The 19,888-nt window shown below is 40.4% G+C and overlaps 1 protein-coding gene across 1 annotated transcript in view; it reads left to right on the top strand.

Moving 5' to 3' along the window:
* Positions 1-1,870: 1,870 nt before the first annotated feature.
* Positions 1,871-19,888, top strand: part of nnt (nicotinamide nucleotide transhydrogenase) — a 35,319-nt gene continuing 17,301 nt past the window's right edge. The window contains exons 1-13 of the mRNA XM_061801840.1: positions 1,871-2,028; positions 3,903-4,107; positions 6,383-6,612; positions 7,341-7,558; positions 7,918-8,005; positions 8,409-8,497; positions 8,585-8,772; positions 8,872-9,005; positions 9,128-9,319; positions 11,690-11,843; positions 13,489-13,650; positions 17,858-17,968; positions 19,562-19,707. Of these exons, the coding sequence (XP_061657824.1) occupies positions 3,954-4,107; positions 6,383-6,612; positions 7,341-7,558; positions 7,918-8,005; positions 8,409-8,497; positions 8,585-8,772; positions 8,872-9,005; positions 9,128-9,319; positions 11,690-11,843; positions 13,489-13,650; positions 17,858-17,968; positions 19,562-19,707 (1,866 nt within the window). The 5' untranslated portion in view covers positions 1,871-2,028; positions 3,903-3,953. The remainder of the gene's footprint in view (positions 2,029-3,902; positions 4,108-6,382; positions 6,613-7,340; positions 7,559-7,917; positions 8,006-8,408; positions 8,498-8,584; positions 8,773-8,871; positions 9,006-9,127; positions 9,320-11,689; positions 11,844-13,488; positions 13,651-17,857; positions 17,969-19,561; positions 19,708-19,888) is intronic.

Here is a 19,888-nt window from a genome sequence, read left to right as displayed (position 1 = left end):
TTCATTTAATTACAAAATGTATATAATTGTAATTCATTGCATTCATTGGAGAAAATGTGTGATTAAAGTACAGTGGCTATTAGAAAATTCCATGGTTGGAATTTTAGGCACTGTTAAAAAGTAGCTGCAAAACCTTGGATTATTATTATTTTTTTTTTTTTTTTTTTTTTTTTACCAGCATGGTGGGTCAGTTGGAGGAGGCCCCCGTAGCTCAGTGGTTAGAGCACTGGTTTGGTAAACCAGGGGTTGTGGGTTCGTAACCCACTGGGGCCTCCACTCCCTGAGAAGGGTTGCGTCAGGAAGGGCATCCAGCGTAAAAAAATTGTGCCAAACATGTGTGTGTTCATCTGAGATGACACGCTGTGGCGACCCCAAAAGGGACAAGCTGAAAGAAACTTACTATGGTGGGTCAGTTGGTAAAGCATTGGCTTCACAGTTCTGAGGTCCCGGGTTCAATCCCAGACCCGCCTTTGTGGAGTTTGCATGTTCTCCCCATACCTGCGTGGGTTTTCTCTGGGCACTCCAGCTTCCTCCCACATTCCAAAAACATGCAACATTGATTGGACACTCTAATTTGGCCCTTGGTCTGATTGTGAGTGCGACTGTTGTCTATATCTGTGTGCCCTGCGATTAGATGGCAACCAGGTCAGGGTGTACCCTGCCTCCTGCCCTTGTGAGGATAAGCATTGAAGAAAATGGATGGATGTTTTTTTTTAATTACGTCATCCTTCTAAAACCGACGCTTTTGATTGGCTCTCTTTGCCATTCTGTGGTCGTCTCAAATATGACATATTTCTCGGTGGATGACCTTCAGGTGCAATATTTTAGTTTGTCCGACATTTTGAAAAAGATTTGATTGATTGATTGATTGATTGATTGATGTCCAATTATAATTTATTTGTCAAATCGTTCACATTACAAATACAAATTCGACCTACTGTGGACGAAATTAGTCTGACATCACACGGATGTGGACAAAAGAGGACACCACATTACACATGTGTCCAAAGACAAGATGCCGCATTCATGGAAATAAATATGACTCCTTGAGTCGATCTTGTCATGATACTTTTGTGGCTAATTTAAGGATTTTGTCCAACCCGGTCCAACATTTTCATATGTTTATCAGTTTGAACCATCTTTTTTTTGCCACTGTTTTCTGCTCCTTTGTCCACTGTTGCTTTTGTGCCTTGTCTGGTTTGTCAAACAATTGAAATGTTTGCTGCATTTTGCTGACTTGTGGGTCAGATGAGCTCAACTTGATCTTCCATTTTGCACTCGTATTGGACAAAAATTTATTTTACATCCGCATGGCATGGGTCGGCTATGAAAACATTTTAAAATGTACTAGTTCTATTGAGGGAGAAACAGTAGAGCAGATGTGGAGCATTGGCCTCACACTTCTGAGGACTGGGGTTCAAATCCCGGCCTCCCCCTGAGTGAAGATTACATGTTCTCAGGAAGATGGATTTTAAATTCACTTGGTTTATGTATGTCTGATATGTACTTTTATTTTATAGTATTAAACATTCAAACAAGTTAATTGGTTGAGCAATCAGAGCGCATCCATCGATGGCTTTAACGGCAAAACAGCGTCACTAAGTGGAAGTACGGTGAAAGTCATTTTCATAATTGCATTTTGAGACAATTCACATTTTAAAATGAAAAAAAAGTTCATTTTTTTTTGCGAGATGAGAACTTGACTGTGACTTGTACAAAGGGTTTAATTGGCAACAATGAGATATTTTCACCCAGTTTTTACATTGACTCATGGATTATGATCGGCTAAATGAAAAATGCAGTATATAAACAAATGAATGCCTACCGTGTCAACTAATATGCATATAATATATTTAATATGTTGGAATACACAAAGGGATGACTCAGCGAGTGTTAGCCCATTTAGAGACGTTCGTTTCTTCTCAACCACTGCAATAATATCCCGGCCGCTTCGGTTGTCATCTTCCGGGTCGACAACAAGTTCGGCCGAGCTGCATTTAGAAAAAAAGACATCGGACCCCTGCAAAGGTCAGTTGACTAATATGGCGTGAATTTCCGTTCTCCTCGATCGCTTTGCAATGTGCATCCTTTTCGTGTTACGACGCGTGTACCATTTTATTTTTACCATTTTTTTTCCACGCTTAGCCTTCGTGAGCATGGCAGATGTGCATTTGTCAGCGGCTATCATGCTAACTGCTGCTAGCTAGTTCTCCCCGGCACGAGAGGACACAATAAAATAATTAAAAAAAAACATATTCCTATATATTTTTTATACAATTGTGCCTTGCATTGTCAAGTTACCGGGGGGAAGTTTGAATGAAAATGCATTTTTCCCACTTATTCCAATTCATCGGGTCGTTTGAATGACACCCAAATTGTGACGTTTGCAAGCGATTGAATGGAACTAATAAAAAACATTTAATTAAATTAAAAAAAGGCGTTAATGCAATTATAGCTGTGCTGGCAAAACGTACTGACACCGTTCTACAACTTTTAATGTGATATTTTCTGCACAAGTAACTTTCACGAGTTACTGAATCAGTGGACGTCTTGGTGACGTGGTAGTTTCATTTGTTTTATAACGACATCGAAAATGGACATGCACTTGAACGCCGCACCATCTGGTTGGGTGTTTCACCTCCAGAATCAATCTAATATGTTTGTCTCTCCGAATTTTATGTATTGTATCTATTCGTATAACCATCTAAAATAGACTACGTCTTTACTTAAATTTAACCATACTATAGCACATCAGCATTTGACATTCTGACATTGATTCTTTGGTTTATTTCCAATGAAGGGTAGCAATAAAGTCTTCTTCCTTGCCGTGACAATATTAAACCATGTCTCTTATTCCATGTGTAGTAGAATATTCATGTTTTGGGGTTTGTAAATAAGGATACTGGACATTTAGATGTCTACACTAATATTGTCATGCCAGAGATGTTTAATGTGGATTTCGAAGCAAATCTCGATGTGATTGTGGCACAAATTATTGCAGTTTTGCTTTCCTTTTTATTTTGACATAATATTTCAGGCCATGTGTCTGTCTGCCTTTGCTTGAAAATGGCTCTGAATCCTCACCCAGCTAAGCTGTATGACTAATCAGATTAGTTCACTCACAGACACATTTTCAAAAATAGATAAAAGCCTTACTGTGGTACCTGAACGTATACTGATAAATCAGAGTTGTTTGATATAATGACCATCATTCGGCCAATTTTCTTGTCTCGAGTTGATGGCAAACAGTTATGAACACCAGATGATGGCTGAGAACATCACAAAAAGCAGGAGTTTGGCAGTTGGAAAAAAAAAAACCCTGATGTCCACTGCAAAGCTTGTCCATCTCAAGTATAATTGTTTTCTCTGTTTTATATTAGTTCTGCTTGCAATAATTGTATACTGATTAATTTTCATCCTGTTTTGTTTTAAAGTGATCCCAAACACTAGTGTATTATAGCAGCGGTCCCATCACTGGTCTTTCAGAGGATTGAGCCAAAAGTTTTGGGTTTACTTTTTTCCCCAGCCCCACTTGCCGATATTAAAAGGAGTATAAATACTTTAGGATTAAATAAAGCAAAGCTTCTCATATTTGAACATCTAGACGAGAGATTACGGAGAGGCATTGTAAAACTCAGCTGCTGGAGGCATTCAAGTGCCATAAGTTCACTGTCTTTTCTTCACACGTATTTATTATTTACACTTTCCCATCGTTAGTGTCCTTCTGAGGTGAAAAAGCTAAAGAAAACGCAAAACAGTAATGTATTTGCAAATCTGTACAGTGTCTAATACATTTTTCGATCGACAATATCTCTCGTTTTCCCCTGTCCTCCTTTACTCACAATGCTGATATGAACATTCGGGCTCCTCGTTTACCCATAATGCCTTGCTGTTTCCCCCAGGAGGAGTGCCGACTGCCCTGCTGACCTCCTGTTGCTGTGTGTGCGCGCACCATGGCCAGCCTCCTACGCGTGATTGCGGCTGGCTGCTCGGCCCCTGTCTTCAGCGGGGTGTCCTGTTTAAAACTGCACCGTGCCCCGGTTATCAAAACAACATGTGTACGATTTTTCAGGACTCATCACGCCCTCGGAAGATGTGCCAGTCCAGGTTGTGTAAAACTGCATAAATATTCTGCTCATTAGTATTGCGGGTAATTAGATCCTCTTCCACTTGATTTTTGGTGAGAGGACAGGTATATCTTGGACTGGCCACGTTCAGACTCATTCACACCCATAAACAATTTTGAGTCTTCCATGGACGTACAGTGGATTTTTAGGGAGTGTTGAAAGAAGCTGGTGTAGCCAGAGAAAACCATCGTAGGCATGAGCAGAACATCCACTCTCTGTAACACAGAGACGCTCCAACAGATTTGAAAATTGATCTCCTGACTGTAAGGTGGACATGCTAACTATTTGAGCACCATGCTTTTCCACAAAACTGTTATATACAGATGATAATCTGAACGTTAATTGTTCAAAAGTACATTCAAAATAGCAATTATTTCAAAAGAATTCCTCAAAATATCAATGCCCGGGCATTCAGGTGTCAAATAAGGGAAATGCATGTACTTGGTGGGAGGTCTTCACGGTTTGAAGTTAGGTGGTGCCATTCTCGTGGACAAATTCTACGACAATTAATTGAGGAAAGGCATCTCTTATAGTGGAGGACACTATTCTAGGAAATATGTGATGTATTGTTCCCAGGTTCTCAAATGTTCTCAATTATGGTTATCTAAACTACTGGTAAGCAGAGTGTTTACAATTTACTCAAACTGTTACATGGGCAGTTACATGTAGATAATCTGCTGCATCCAAATACAGTTTAGGCCTTTTTTTTTTTTTAAGCTTTTACAGGACAACTATTCATATTTAAGATCCACATTCTGACTCATTCAAGCAAAGCTTCACATGGTAGAGCTTTCGATTTGATTTTATTATTATTTAGTACACGTAGCATGCGGTTGTATAATCTCTATTTCATTTCACAGCAGACCCCCACACCACCCTTAAAGGCACTTGACAAAGTGCCAACAGGCAGTAACTAGACATTTGTACTGCCACTTACTGGACTGCTGTTGTCATTTTGTTAAAACCATAACCAAAGTCCAGTTGCATAGTAGTTGTTGGTGACGATCTGAAGTTGAACTGCTCATAGCTACATGGGAGCTGTTCCACCTGCCGCCTGCATGTGTGATGTAATGTTGGGTAAATAAATAGGCAGAGGCTTCACCATATGTTACCCTTGGCAAGGACATTTTCATTACTGGTTGGTTTACTGTACACGATGACACACAAATTACCAATTAGCCTCAAAATTTGTGGAGGGGTTCATTATGGGTTCGGGAAGATCAAGTTAAATTATTGTAAAAGTTCTAAACACTCTTTAACCTCATGTGAAGATGGTTTGTTATATAAATAATTTGAATACTAACTGTAGTCGCTTTGTAATATTGGTTCATGATTGTGTACATGTACTACATAGTAGATCAGCGTGTCAAACATTTTTTTTATTGCAGCCGACATTGTAGTTACGGTTTCTCTTAGAGGTCCAGTGGTGAGTTTGGCAAGAATCATGGAAGTTGCACCTGATTTGATTTCGCTGGCCACATAAAATGATGTGGCAGCCCGGGTTTTCCTGTGGGCCTCGAGTTTGACACGTGTTCTAGCATTGTTTTCCGGTTCTTTATGTTTTAAGTACTCCTTATGCATTTGCACCTATTTTCCAACTCATTTTAGGTGACGTGTTAATTATGTGCAGTTTTTCTATGCTGTCCCAACAGTAAATGTTGTCTGTAATGAAGTTAATAGCTGATTTACACAAGTTAACAAAGTTAGCACATCAAATATGGAAGAAAGACCTTAATATTTCTTGCCATTTAATATAAAAAGTTGTTTCGTTACATCCTGATGCTGTTAGCCTGCCATAGAGTAATCTTAAATGTCCATGCTGTGTTTACAAAACAACATTTAAAAGCTAGCCACCATCTTTTGTTTCTAGTTTTTTAGCATAAGGGCACAGATCGGAAGTCCAGCTTGTGTCTTTGTCCCGCTCAGGGCAAACAGAGTTGGAATTTTCCATGAGGTTTATCGGCTACTTGAAGGCCAGACTTGACCAGGAGTCCTGAATGATTTTTATTTTGTCAAAAAAATACATCTTATAGTTTCTTTCCACAATACAGTTAAAACAGTACTGTAGTAGATCAGAGCTTCTGGGTCACTTGTTTGTGGCAACTCAACTGTGAGCTGGTAGATGTTGTCTGCTGTGGAATATAGTAGTATATTGTATAGTCATAAATACAATATCTTTGTTAAAGTTAATAAATGTGCATAATTAGAGTAACAATTGTTTGAAAAATGGATCATTTGTCCTTTTACTTCTCCAGGAATTCCATACAAACAACTCACAGTCGGCGTCCCAAAAGAAATTTTCCAAAACGAGCGACGGGTGGCTTTGTCTCCCGCTGGTGTGCAGGCCCTTATCAAACAGGGCTTTAATGTCGTCGTGGAGGCCGGTGCAGGAGAGTCGTCAAAGTTCCAAGATGAGCATTACGCTCAGGTTGGAGCGACAATTAAAGACCTGAAAGGTGTATTTGCATCTGATGTTTTGGTCAAGGTAAGTTCGGCATTGCCAAATGTCCATCTAGAAATTAAGACAATGAGTATTTTTGGGACTGTAGAAAACCCACACAGGTACAGGGAGAACACGTGAACTCCACACAGGCACAAGTCTCTTATTTCATCTTTGTCTCTTAGGGAATGTATGTACTTTTTTTTTTGTACATAGATCCCCCATGTGTTCAGAGTTATACACCGCACTGGAATGCCTAGTCTGGGAGTAACCTGTAAAAATATCTGTGAGCTGTGTGCAGCACATTTGTAATGTAAATCACCTTCACATTAAGCCTTTTTTAATGAATGTTAATACTAAGTAGATAACAGATGTCATTAACTTATTTTTTGTGTATAAAAAAAAAAAAAGTTCAAATAGCTGTGCAGTCTGTTTAGTGTAGTCACATCAAATTGTTTATTCATGGGTCCCTGAATATGAGAGCCATGACTCATGGTCCATTCATCACAGCTTGCAGCTTTTAGTGGAATTATTTTCCCTAATTTTTTATCTGTCAGTCTTAATCCATCAAATAATATACCAATGATGCCCAGGCATTACCTCAGAGCCCTTCCTAAAGTACCTACATTTATGCGGAGGTTGCTATGATGTGTTCAGTATTGTTTTTGCATCAATGACTGAATCTGTGGGCTTTTAAGACCATTTCTGCGGGCAGAAGTGTTTGCATCTCCCACACCTGGTCTGTTCATCTCTTCCATACAATGTGCTCCTAGGTCCGTGCTCCAGTTTTCAACCCCAACTTGGGCATCCACGAGGTGGAGCTGATGAAAGATTCCGCGACTTTGATCAGCTTCATCTACCCAGCTCAAAACCCTGAGCTAATGGACATGCTGTCTCAGAAGAAAGCAACTGTTCTGGCTATGGACCAGGTACCCCGAGTCACCATCGCCCAGGGTTACGATGCCCTCAGCTCCATGGCAAACATTGCCGGGTGGGTACTTTGTGGCTTTGAGTGTTGCTGGTTATGTAGTTAAATATTTTTAATGCAGTTGCTCCTCAGTTTATGCTGGCCCTGACATAGGACACCGAGGGTTAGAAATGGCAGTATGAAAAAACACTCAGTTACTGCCATACTTAGCGTTTTTAGTTTTTTCAGTTTGTCTTCCAAATGTACTGTAACTATGAATTTACTTCTCCGTTTGTAGTGATAACACTGGCTTTCAGCCTACATACATATCCAGTTTACACTGCTGCCATAGAAAACAAAACTAATTGAAGACCCCTTTAACATTTTCCATGGTACTGTGCTTAATCACCATATTAAATGCATTTCAATCACATTCTCTTTAGGTACAAGGCTGTTGTGCTGGCTGCGAACAATTTTGGGCGTTTTTTCACAGGACAAATCACTGCTGCTGGGAAAGTGCCACCTGCCAAGGTGTGTGTATATACTTGTGTACTGCGTGACTGGATGTACAAAGGGAGAACAAGTCGTGAATGGAAACATTGCTCCATTTTGTGATGGATCTGGTATCGTTTTTTTTTTCAACTTCCTGATCAGTCATTGTCCCCAAAAATCCTGTTTGTATAAAGCTTAGTTAATCGCCATCAAAAGATTCAAGCATCTAGATAAATCGAAAACCAACGTTGAGTGCCCATGACCTCCAATCCCCCAGGTTGCACTGCATTAAAAACTGGCATCATTATGTAGCGTATATTGCCATATGGGCTCGGGAACACTTCAGAAAACCATTGTCATTTAACAGTTTGTTGCAATATTTCCAAGTTAAAACTCTACCATGCGCAATGTTCAACTTCAATTATGTCTTGCATGTGATTAGGTGCTAATCATTGGAGGCGGTGTGGCTGGATTAGCAGCAGCAGGCAGCGCCAGAGCCATGGGAGCCATTGTTCGAGGCTTTGATACCAGGTTTGTTTCTGTTTCACACATCTGTGACATACACGCACACATAAGAAAAACAAACAAACTTAGGACCGGTCATTATTCTCTTTGCAGGGCGGATGCGTTAGATCAGTTCAAGTCTTTGGGTGCCGAGCCACTAGAGGTAGACTTCAAGGAGTCCGGAGAGGGTCAAGGAGGCTATGCCAAAGTGATGTCAAAAGAGTTCATCGAGGCTGAGATGAAGCTGTTTGCAAAACAGTGTCAGGAGGTAGACATTGTTATCAGCACTGCACTCATTCCCGGTATGTACGGAAACGCAGTGTCTCAGATGTGTCTTTTGGGAATCCTCTTAACTTAATAAATGTTTATTATGCAAAATGAACTCATTGTTTTCACATCAGGTAAGCGGGCCCCCATCCTTATCACCAAATCTATGATAGAGAGCATGAAGGATGGATCGGTGGTGGTGGACCTGGCTGCTGAGGCCGGAGGAAATATAGAGACCACAGTGCCCGGGGAACTCTCTGTACACAATGTAGGTACACTTGAGAGTTGCTCAATCTTTAGTAATTACATGTATTTAAAAGAAAGAAAGGGGGGAAAAAAAAAAAGGCTCTTAACTGTGGTCGGTCTTTTTTTTGTTTTGTTTTTTAATAGGGTGTGACCCATATTGGCTACACAGATCTGCCCAGCCGCTTGCCCACACAGTCCAGTACACTTTACTCTAACAACATCACAAAGCTGATCCGCGCCATCAGTCCCGACAAGAACAACTTTTACCTTGATGTCAAGGATGTGTTCGACTTCGGGACCATGGATCACGTTGTCAGAGGCTCGGTTGTCATGCAGGTACGAAATGGGAATATATCTGCCTGTGTATTATCAAATTGAATTAAATTAGTCTGAAAGTGATTAGATATATTTACTGCAATGTACTTTTTTGTCAGTCCGATGTATGGTGACAGGAAGAACAATTATATGCTCTCCCACTAGATGGCAGAAGGTGCAGTTAAGATGTGAATCCACCTATTACGACTCATTGCTTTTGTTGTCAACCTAAATGGCCCAGATTTCATACGTTAATATGTAAATATGTGACATGATCATAATTATTTCCAAATACTAAAAATACATTTTTTTTACTTGTTCTTTTTGTGGTGTACCATAACATTTTTCAAAAGGAAAACGCGTGCTTTGGCTCAGTATAAAATGTCAGGAAGCTGATTTTGAGCAGGGCAAATTATTTTCCTCTGAGGGTCACTAGGTGTCACCGTTACAACAATTTACAGTTAACTCCCATTCCCTTCAAATGTAACTAAAGTTGTTTAAATGTTTCTAAACTCATTTGATTGTTGTCTTTCAAAAACAAATTTACCACTTTCACGTTAAATACATTACGTGTTGTTATTTCATACAGCAGCATGGCGCCATAGTGGTTACCACTTTAGAATTCCAGTAAAGAGATCCCGGGTTTGATGCGTGGGTAGTTCGACTTCACTCAGTTTTCCAAAATATGCGTCGGGAGTTAACTAGCAACTATAAATAAATGCAATGGACCCCCACTATTTGCAGCAGATATGGACCAGTCCTGACTATAAACACCAAAAATCTGTGGATAATTGATAGCTATTATATTTGCATTGTTGTGTGCGTTTATACACGTGTGTACGGTCCCATCTAAAAGTATTGGAGTGGCAAGGTCAATGACTTTTTTTATTGTATACTGAAGACATTTACGTTTCTGGTCAAAAAATAAATTTGAGATTCAGTTCAAAATTCCAGGTTTTATTTTATCATTTCATAATTTTTTGCATCTAGATGTGTTCAACAGCTCAGGACAGAGGACCTTTTGTTTGAACCCACCACCTTTTCAAGTGAGCAAAAGTATTGGAACAAGGATGACTAACTTTAAGTGAATTAACATTTAATCTGTTGCGCCATAAAGTTGACTTGCAATAACTGCATCAAGCCTGTGACTCATTGAGTTCACCAGACTGCTGCATTCTTCATTTGAAATGCTTTCCCAGGCTTTTACTGCAGTCTTTTTCACTTTTTGTTTGTTTCTGGGGGTCTCACCATTCAGTGTATCTGTATCCAGTCATGATAGGTTGCAGGAACTCATTGTTCCAGGACTGGGACTCAGTGTTTCCATGACATGGGGACCCCAGTACTCACATACCAGTATAACATGATTTATGATGGTGAGCACGGGTGCCTAATGCGTTGATCGCGATGTACCAGTCGATATCCAAGGTAATTATGGTCGATCACATCCACGTGCAAAAAAAAAAAAAAAAAAAGCCGTCATCCATCTCGTCACTTAATTCAAGTGTGGCCAATAATTTGATTGCGTAGGTAGACTGATTGACGTTTGGTTTGACCCATCCTTGCCTCTTCTGACATGTCACTGGGCATGTGCACATAAACGCATAAAAGGGAACTTGTAAAAAGAAAAATTGTTGCCCTGTTATTTTACCTTGTGGAGGTCACAAAATGTGACTGCAACATGGGTCTTATGTTATGAAGAAAGTATGATGTACAATTTCCCCCTACATATTTGGACTACCTTATGAATATATATTTTTAACATGGCATACTTGACAGTCAGTCAAAGTCAGCATTGTTATCTATGTAAAGGTAGAAAGGAAGCGCTCGTATTGAATCTTATTAGATTGTGGATGTGTACCAAATGTTGTGGCCAGCAAATGTAGTTTACAGGTTTTAAATTAATGCATGACCTCTGCTTCATTACCAGTCAAGGCAGAGCTGATGCATCTCTATTTTTTCCAACCACACTTTGTCATCCTGGGTCATCATATTGTTGACAGGCTTTTTTGTTGTTGTTACTTTTATCAGTTGTAGGCCAAGGTCTAGTAATTTCTTTCCAGTAAATAAATGATCTACACGAGTATTTTGTCTGTATTTACTTACAGGACCTGTTGTGCATCTTATAAATGATGGATTAAAAAGAGATATTTATTCTTCCCAGTGTACCATTAGTTTGCTGACTTTGATGCTATTCGTCTAATGTTACATGCATGTAAGGTCATTAGACTTTCAGAGGAAAGCATAACTTAGTCATTCAAAACTTAGCCATTGCTTAACAAATGTCTTTGAACAATGATTACCCTCATTCCTACCCCAGCTTTTATCTTTCCTTTCATTTTTTTTCCTTCCTTTTCTGGTGTGCTTCACCTTTTTGTTTATTTGCATTTTCAGAATGGAAATATCATCTTTCCGGCTCCTCAGCCCAACAACATGCCCACCGCTGCTCCTCCGAAGCCCAAGTCTGTCAAGGAGCTGGAGGCCGAGAAGACTTCCCATATCTCTCCCTTCAGGGCAACACTCACTTCTGCTAGCGTGTACACTGGAGGTTAGTTTGCTGAATGTGCCATTGAAAGTGTGAGGAAAACTCAGCGCTCTCAACATGGGCACCTCTCTGGACTTAATTTTGCTTTAATTGTCCTCCTTGTACTCATGGGTCAGTTTTCGGGAGGTCAGGGTGTGCCGTGAGGTGGAGGTTAAGCATCAGTTCTTTGAGGTCTGTGCCGGAATGTGCACGGGAGGTGCAAAGTGTCACAGGCAGATTAAAGCGAGCGCATGCACACTCAGCCAAAAAACGGGCACCCTCTTAGTGTCAGGAAGTGCGCCGTATAAAAGCGGTGTTGCTCCGTGGGTTCGTTTGAAGTGACACCGCAGCCATGGCTCCCTGTGGTTCCACACAGGCCCCAATGTAAGTGCTCCACATGCACTCAATTGCGGATCACACGTTGGTCACTGCCCCGCCGCATCGCCACCATCGTTAGGTGCTTTTTAAGTGCACGTCGACGTCTACCTGCTCATTAGCTTGGATGTATAATTGAGTCATTTAGAATAATAAATTGCCATGTTTTAGGAGTGCTAGGGGGTGGGGCTGAGAGTTCCTCACATGCTGATAGGAAAGTTGGTAAATGTACATTTGCCATTGTGGTAAATTACTCGACCTCCTTATTTGGATTAGGCTAAAACAGTTCTGCAATTGTTTAAAGCTGTGGTTCTTTTACACCAAGTACCACCTAAAAAAGTACTTGGTTCTCCAAATGATCAATGTTCAAATACATTAGTATTACGTAACAAAAGCTCTACCGGTCATCCAAAACAATGGAACATTAATACTGCCTTCCTCTTTGGAGTTTGCACACCCTCTCCAAGTTTGATTTGTAGCATGTCCTTGGGCACTCTGTCTTCCCCTTCCATCTGAAGACATGCATGTTGCGTTCACGAAAATCTAAATTATTCTTAGCTTTGAATGTCAGTGTTTTTTGTTTGGTCTTTCGCATATCACTGACCGACTGAATTAAGTGTATAATGTTTTATGCCCAAGAGTCAGGTGAGTGATATATAAATGCGCAATGTCATGCAAGATAAATGTCGATTTGCCCAATTGTATCACATCAGACTTTTAAGACGGAGCACTTGGTTCCATTACGAGCCAAGTCAAATGAATACACCCACTCACTTCTAAAGTCTACAATGATATTACTCGTGATCTTTCCAAGTAAAAAGTACTCACCCTGCTTTACATGCACAGTACGATTACACTATTTTATCCTGTTGGATTCCAACGTGAAGTTTGTGAGGCGTCAAACTTTTTTGCATCGATTGCCAACGTTTCGCTGTAACTCTGACATTGCGTCCTGCTCCGTCCAAAATCTTAATTCCGTGTCCATATCCTTGCGTGAAATAGTTGAGACCTCTCTGTAAAACCCTCTTGGACAAGTCTGGCGCATTTGGCAAAACACATACTGCAATGTTACCGGGAATACGTGATAGAGAATCCACTTCAAACCTGTTCTGTTCAGTCGCTATTTTGGAAGATTGTGGAAGATGGCAACTGTAGGTAAGTGGGGCGCAGCTGAAGATCACGAGTCGGAAAGGTCCATTAGTGAACTTTTATGCTTGTTTATATATTCATATATATTTTAAAATCTTTCACTGTGTGTTTATTTAATGTCAACTGTTTTCCTCCTCTGTGGTAGGCTTTGCCACACTGTTGGGTTTGGGTCTGGCGGCCCCTAATGCCGCCTTCACGCAGATGGTCACCACCTTCGGCCTGGCGGGCATCGTGGGATATCACACCGTTTGGGGCGTCACCCCCGCACTCCACTCACCGCTCATGTCCGTCACCAATGCCATCTCAGGTTAGTTGTATGCAAAATTATTTTTTTGTACATCGTATTGGTCTTCTGCGCAAATGCACTGCTTCAATTTGTACTTATTTTATTTTAATTACAATATGACTTGTACTGTGTTTTAACTGTTAGTGGAATCAATTTACAAATTCTGCTCCTTTTACCCCAAAATAAAAGAAAATGTCACGGAGATAGAAATATGTGGAGATAATAACAAAATACTGTTAAATAATTTCAAATGTGTCCATTATATGCCAGAATATATATTGCATAGAAGTGTATGTGTGTGTGTGTATTTATACTTCACTACTTCACACTACGGTTCAAATGATCAGGATTTTTGGGGATGATCACAGATGAAGTTTAATATGTGCAGGCATTATACACGAGAAATTACGATACATTTGAGCTCTCCAGCCAGCAATGTCAACATAACAAACCCGCGTGCGCTTACAAGTGTGTCTTCTACACGGAGGCAACCATTCACAGCAAAGCTGGCGATCATCGGCAAAAATATGGACAAAGCGGATGTATAAAAAAAAAAAAAAAAAAAAAAGGGTCAAAGCTGTCAGAAGGGATTTTTCTAGAGTCACTCTATGGGAGTCTAAATTCCCAAAATAAGACCTTTTAGGCTTCTAATCCAGTTCCCCTGAGTTTGTCTTCTCTCTCCTTCTCAGTATCCACGTGTAATTTGTGAGGGAAGTACATTTTTTTTTTAATCATCTAAAAAACAGTTAATCTCTGCTTCCCAAATCCAAATAAAATTTTAAAAGATCGTGTCCCCGTTGTTGACTGCTGTTTAACACAATGGGGTGCAAAGGTCAGGGAGGTAAGTGCATGTGTGTGTTCCCGCCGCTTTGATCACCCCGACAACCCACGCTGAGGTAGGAAGTAGCAAACCAAGTGGTGATCTTTGGGGTCAGGGTGGTCTCTTACTCATTTAGTGGTACATGCACGCTGCTTCCGCAGGCATCAGAGTGGGGCTGTGGAACCTCTGTGGGAACTAACATGGACGCCTTTCACATCTTTTAAAACTTTTATTGGCCACAAGGCCTGTGCTGCTTTTAAGTAAGTGCTCGTCTTATATGTGCCTCAGGGTCACTTTTCATATTATACCCTTTGAGACTTTAGACACAAAAGTTTAAATACCCGTGTTCTGAAAAGGAAAAAAGTGTGAAGTTTCTTCACAGGGAACAACAAAATGCAATAAAATCTTCAGTGGACACAACAGCCTGTTTTGATGAGATTTAAGTGCCCGAAAGTAAAATTACGTTTGGAAAATGTAGTGTTAAATTTATATTTCATATCAAATCCAGATGAAATTTACTGACTCTGAAGGCACACAGCATATTTGGTTGAACTCAAGTAGGTATGCCCCCCCACCCCATTTATGTTGGTGTAGATCATCCAACACTTTACACTATGTGAGCCCCGCGATACATGACAGAAAAACAATGAGTCCCATGCCTGGACCAATGAGTCCCCTGCTGCAATTTATCATCTCAGAATGCAGTTAGAGTAATCCTCGGCTATCTCACAGGTCTTGTTTTGTGGTCTTGCTGCATTGCAGATTTTAATTGCAGTTGTGACTCTCTCTTATAGTGTGAACAATATTTTTATCCATTGCTCTTGCTCTCCCTCAATGTGTTTAGGCCTGCCACAATCCCAAATATCTTTGAACAATTTACTGTCTCATAAACATTCATGATAAACAATAGTATTGTTATTGTTTTTAATGCCACTGCAATAAATAATTGTATGTTTTACAAGTTCTGCCCTGGTAATCAATCATATGAGCACAACTGTACAGTATCCTCTCATTCCCTAAATAAAGGTCGGGCTATGTTTCACAATAAGAGGTAAGTAAATCAAAATAAATGCTTGTTGAACTAGAGGGCTTAACTGGAGAAAAATAAAAGTTAGATTTTACCCATTTGACATCTTGACAACAGTGAAGTGTGTGTAACAATTGACAATCATACATATTTTAATTTTACGACTCTTAACTAAACAGTTTAGGATTAGCGGTACAAAAAGATGGACGCTTGATGGATGTTTTGGTTCAACACCGCCTTTCGCATACAAGCACTTGTAACAAGTGCTTCCATTGGAAAATTCCCACTGATAAGTACAGACAAAAATGACACTGATCATTCCATTTTAAGCACTGTTTGTTCCAAATCTTCTCTTGCTTTACTAGTCATTTTCTTAACGTCCTCTTTTACGCAACTTCTTTTTTAGCTATGGGTATGGGACCGACTCCAGGTCTGAATGCAGACTGCAGTCGCTCTGTAGTGAGTGACCTGTCTTAAAAGATATCGCCACAATGGAGTGAGCCAGAGTAAGATATTTAGTGTCTAAGATCACTAGTCAGTTAGCTCACGGGCTTACAAACGTAATGTTTAACTTTCCCTAGAGTACCTGCCAATCACAAATATAAACAAAGTTCCAGTCAAACAAAATCAAGGATCATGTCATCTTTAATCCTTGATTGGATGAGGCAGGAATAAGGTTATCAAACCCACAGCTGAAGGAGTTTTGCATCATATTCAGTTAATTTCCCCACTACTCTTATTCTTCTCATCAACACTCTGCTTTTGCCCTGCCTCCTGCCTCAGTCCACCTTCCTTTTGGTAGTTTTTCCTCTGTGTTTGGCATGCCGCTGAGTCACAGGCGGTCTGCACTTACAGGAAAAGACCTCCAGAAGCTGTTGTTCCAGGCATCATGAACACACAGACATTAGGAAATGGTATCGGAATCTTGAGTTTGGTTCAGATGTTTTTATAGTAGGAGGGGCATAGATGGATCAGACACTGTTCAATGGAAAACGTCAATCTGAGAATCTCAGTTTGCTATGTTTGCTGCTTTAATGAATGGTGACCTGCAACATGTTATGAAGCAAATGTTCAATGCAGCATCCAAAATATCTGGTACCAGATCTCTATAAATATGATGTAAAGTGGGGGTTTTGGCAATGCATTATTTGTAAAGTTTACAGTGAGTAAAACTTTATTCTGAGCAGTTAACAGAGCCTTCATAACCTGTACACGCGTCCTGTTAATTCAACCCCCCCATGCAGAAAAATTCTGATTCCTGAACAATATTTAGCTTTGCTGCAATGGGATTTCTGCTTTCCTCTGAGGCAAAAATTCTTTCCCTATATAACATAACTTGCTCAAAAAGTCAAAATGTGGCTCTCTCTTTGTAGTAGAGGGTTTCACAGTTAAAGCTAGAAATGCATAGTGAGTTATTTAGTAGTCACTACAATTTTTATTGAACTTATTGTCCAAAACAGCATTTCAATAATTTGTTATACAAAGCTTAGCAATTGTTATATGAAATAGTTTTGAGCATTTTTCAGACCCTGACAGTGACATGGCATCATAAAGGGGAAATCCGCTGGTTTGGATAACAGTGTATCCAATAGGTCATGTAATATGTACTCTATATAGACAAAGTGATGTCAAATCCTTTCTCATTTAATAGTGTTTTGAGAAGATTTTTATTGACAATTACGAATTTTCAGCGGCGCTGCCATTTTTGCGAGTCACATGACCTACGTACCCGGATGTGACGTGTACTGTGCCGCATAATTTTGTCCCATGTAATCGAGCTTTTGTTGCGGCACAGTACACGTCACATCCGGGTACGTAGGTCATGTGACTCGCGAAAATGGCAGCGCCCCTGAAAATTCGTAATTGTCAATAAAAATCTTCTCAAAACACGATTAAATGAGAGGATTTAACATCGCATTGTCAAGATAAAGTACATATTACATGACCTATTGGATACATTGATAATGCAAACCAAGGGATTTCCCCTTTAACTAATGCAGATGTCATCACAATAAAACAAAAAACACCATGACTTTCACTTTCCAAATACTTCTGAACCCAACTCTTCACACACACAATACCTGCTGAAATCTTTTTGACTGCAGATATGTGTGTGTTGCATCTTCGTGCCTGTAAGTCATTACAAGTCTGATGTTATCAAAGCTTCCTCAGCCAAACACACAAATGCTCTAATTTCCAAATCTGGAAAGGATAATATTCCCTTTTTGAAGAATTGAATATAAAGTGTCTGTCTGTGTGCTGATTATGACTGGTGTTCTGCTGATGTTGTTGATATTTATTCCAGCCATCATCATCCAAGTTTAGACTGTTTTATGTGAAGAGATAGCTGGCCTAATCTTCGAAATGTCCACTCTCTACAGGTCTGACGGCCGTGGGCGGGCTGTCTCTAATGGGAGGTGGTTACGCCCCAACAAGCTCCGCAGAGACGCTGGCTGTGCTCGCCGCCTTCATCTCCTCAGTCAACATTGCTGGTGAATTCCCATTATGCCTCTGACAAAAACATCTATTGACATACTCATGGTCATCATGTCAGTTACAGCAACTACCAACCAACAAAACCTGTGTAATCAGATGATTGAAAGGTTTTATAGTAACTGTACTCTGACCAAGACCAACACACACACACACACATTTTTTTTTTACTGGCCTCCATCATCTAATGACAAATTGTTCTGGGCATCATCACAAAACTCATCACTTGGTAGGTGTCTGAATTTTTCCTCACGGGCTGAGCTGTGACTTGTTGTTTTTTGTCACAGCAAAACACATTCACGGAGAGACTGTTCCTTTCTGTGCTTAGGCTACATTTACACTTTATTCCCGGCACCCACGGCTGCCCGCTCCAGACCACTGTTGACACAATGGAATGTGCGTAAGACAGCACAGGATAGGCAGCCGTATTATGCTGTCATTTCAGTGGAAGCCTAGTGAGATGCCAAGACATTTGCCATGGATGTTGTGAGGGGGGGGGGGGGCATGAGGACAGAGAAGAAGTTGCACGAGATAGGGTTAGATGGAAAAAGATGACACGCTGTGGTGACCCCTAACGGGACAAGCCGAAAGGAAAAGAAGAAGTCACAGTGTAGATGGGAACTTGAGTTGGTAATACTGTAACACTTAATCTGACTTTGGTGCAGGCAGACTGGATTCAGTTCCCACTGAGTGAATGGTTGTCCTTGTCAACATGTGCCCTGCAACTGACTGGCAACTAGTTCAGGGCGTAGTCCGTCTTTTGTCCAAAGTCAGCTGGGATAGACACCAGCGCCTCGGTGACCCTAACCAGGATAAGTGGTGATGGATGGATGGATGGATGTTGAGACTTCCTCAGCTGCTTCCACAATTCCAGCCTTACTTGTATTGACATTTAAGTATTTATTTTTTTCCCCAGAGAGTACTTAGTTACACTGACTCAACATATGTATTTTTTTTTAGAACTACTTTTTAACTTTCTCGTGAGTCCTATTACTGTATTCTAAAGTTCCGTATTTCCTACACTATAAGGCGCACCTTAATTGAATGGTCTATTTTAAAACTTTTTCACATATAAGGCGCACCGCATTAGAAAGCGCATACAATAGATGCTACAGTCGAAGCTGGGATTACATTATGCATCCATTAGATGGAGCTGCACTGAAGGCTGAATATTGATCCATATATAAGGCGCATCGTCGCCTTTTGAGAAAGTTAAAGGATTTTAGGTGCGCCTTTATAGTGTGGAAAATACGGTAATAGTCAGTACTCTTACTTGAGTGCTTTTTTGGTTTCTCTACCCAGCTCTATTCAAAACCCAATGTGATGTTAGCCAATCCTGTATTATACCAACAAGACAGTGTCTGCTGCCACATGGGTATTTTGGGGGGGAAATATCTACACTGACATAAAAGTACTCACTGCATTCCTGATGTCAGTTCTTGGGCTCACAAGAGGTCTCTTATCAATGTCCTCTGTCTAAACATTTTTACAGGAATCGGGTGTCTGCAGTGTTTTCCCTCCAGCTCAATGCCACTCATGTTGGGCCTCTATGTATGTATCCCACATAAGTTTATACTTTGTGTCTGACTAAGGTGGTTTCCTGGTGACTCAGAAGATGTTGGACATGTTTAAGCGTCCCACTGATCCCCCGGAGCACAACTACCTTTATTTGCTTCCGGCTGGTGTCTTTGTGGGTGGATACGCTGCAGCACTGCAGTCGGGATACAACATTGAGCAGGTGGGAAATTTTAATCCGGTAATGTGCCTGTATAAGATCCGCCGTACATTTTAAGAGGACATTAAAATAGGCCACTGGCATTTCAAAGTTAGATAATCATCCTTTTGATATGGTCTTGTTTGTCCAGATGTGCACAGAACCTTCCATGTAAAAGTTATTTTTCTGAGCATTATCCATCCAC

Source organism: Syngnathoides biaculeatus, chromosome 17 (assembly GCF_019802595.1).
Source record: "Syngnathoides biaculeatus isolate LvHL_M chromosome 17, ASM1980259v1, whole genome shotgun sequence".
In the NCBI taxonomy this organism is placed as follows: Eukaryota; Metazoa; Chordata; class Actinopteri; order Syngnathiformes; family Syngnathidae; genus Syngnathoides; species Syngnathoides biaculeatus.
This window is presented reverse-complemented; position numbering and strand designations above follow the sequence as displayed.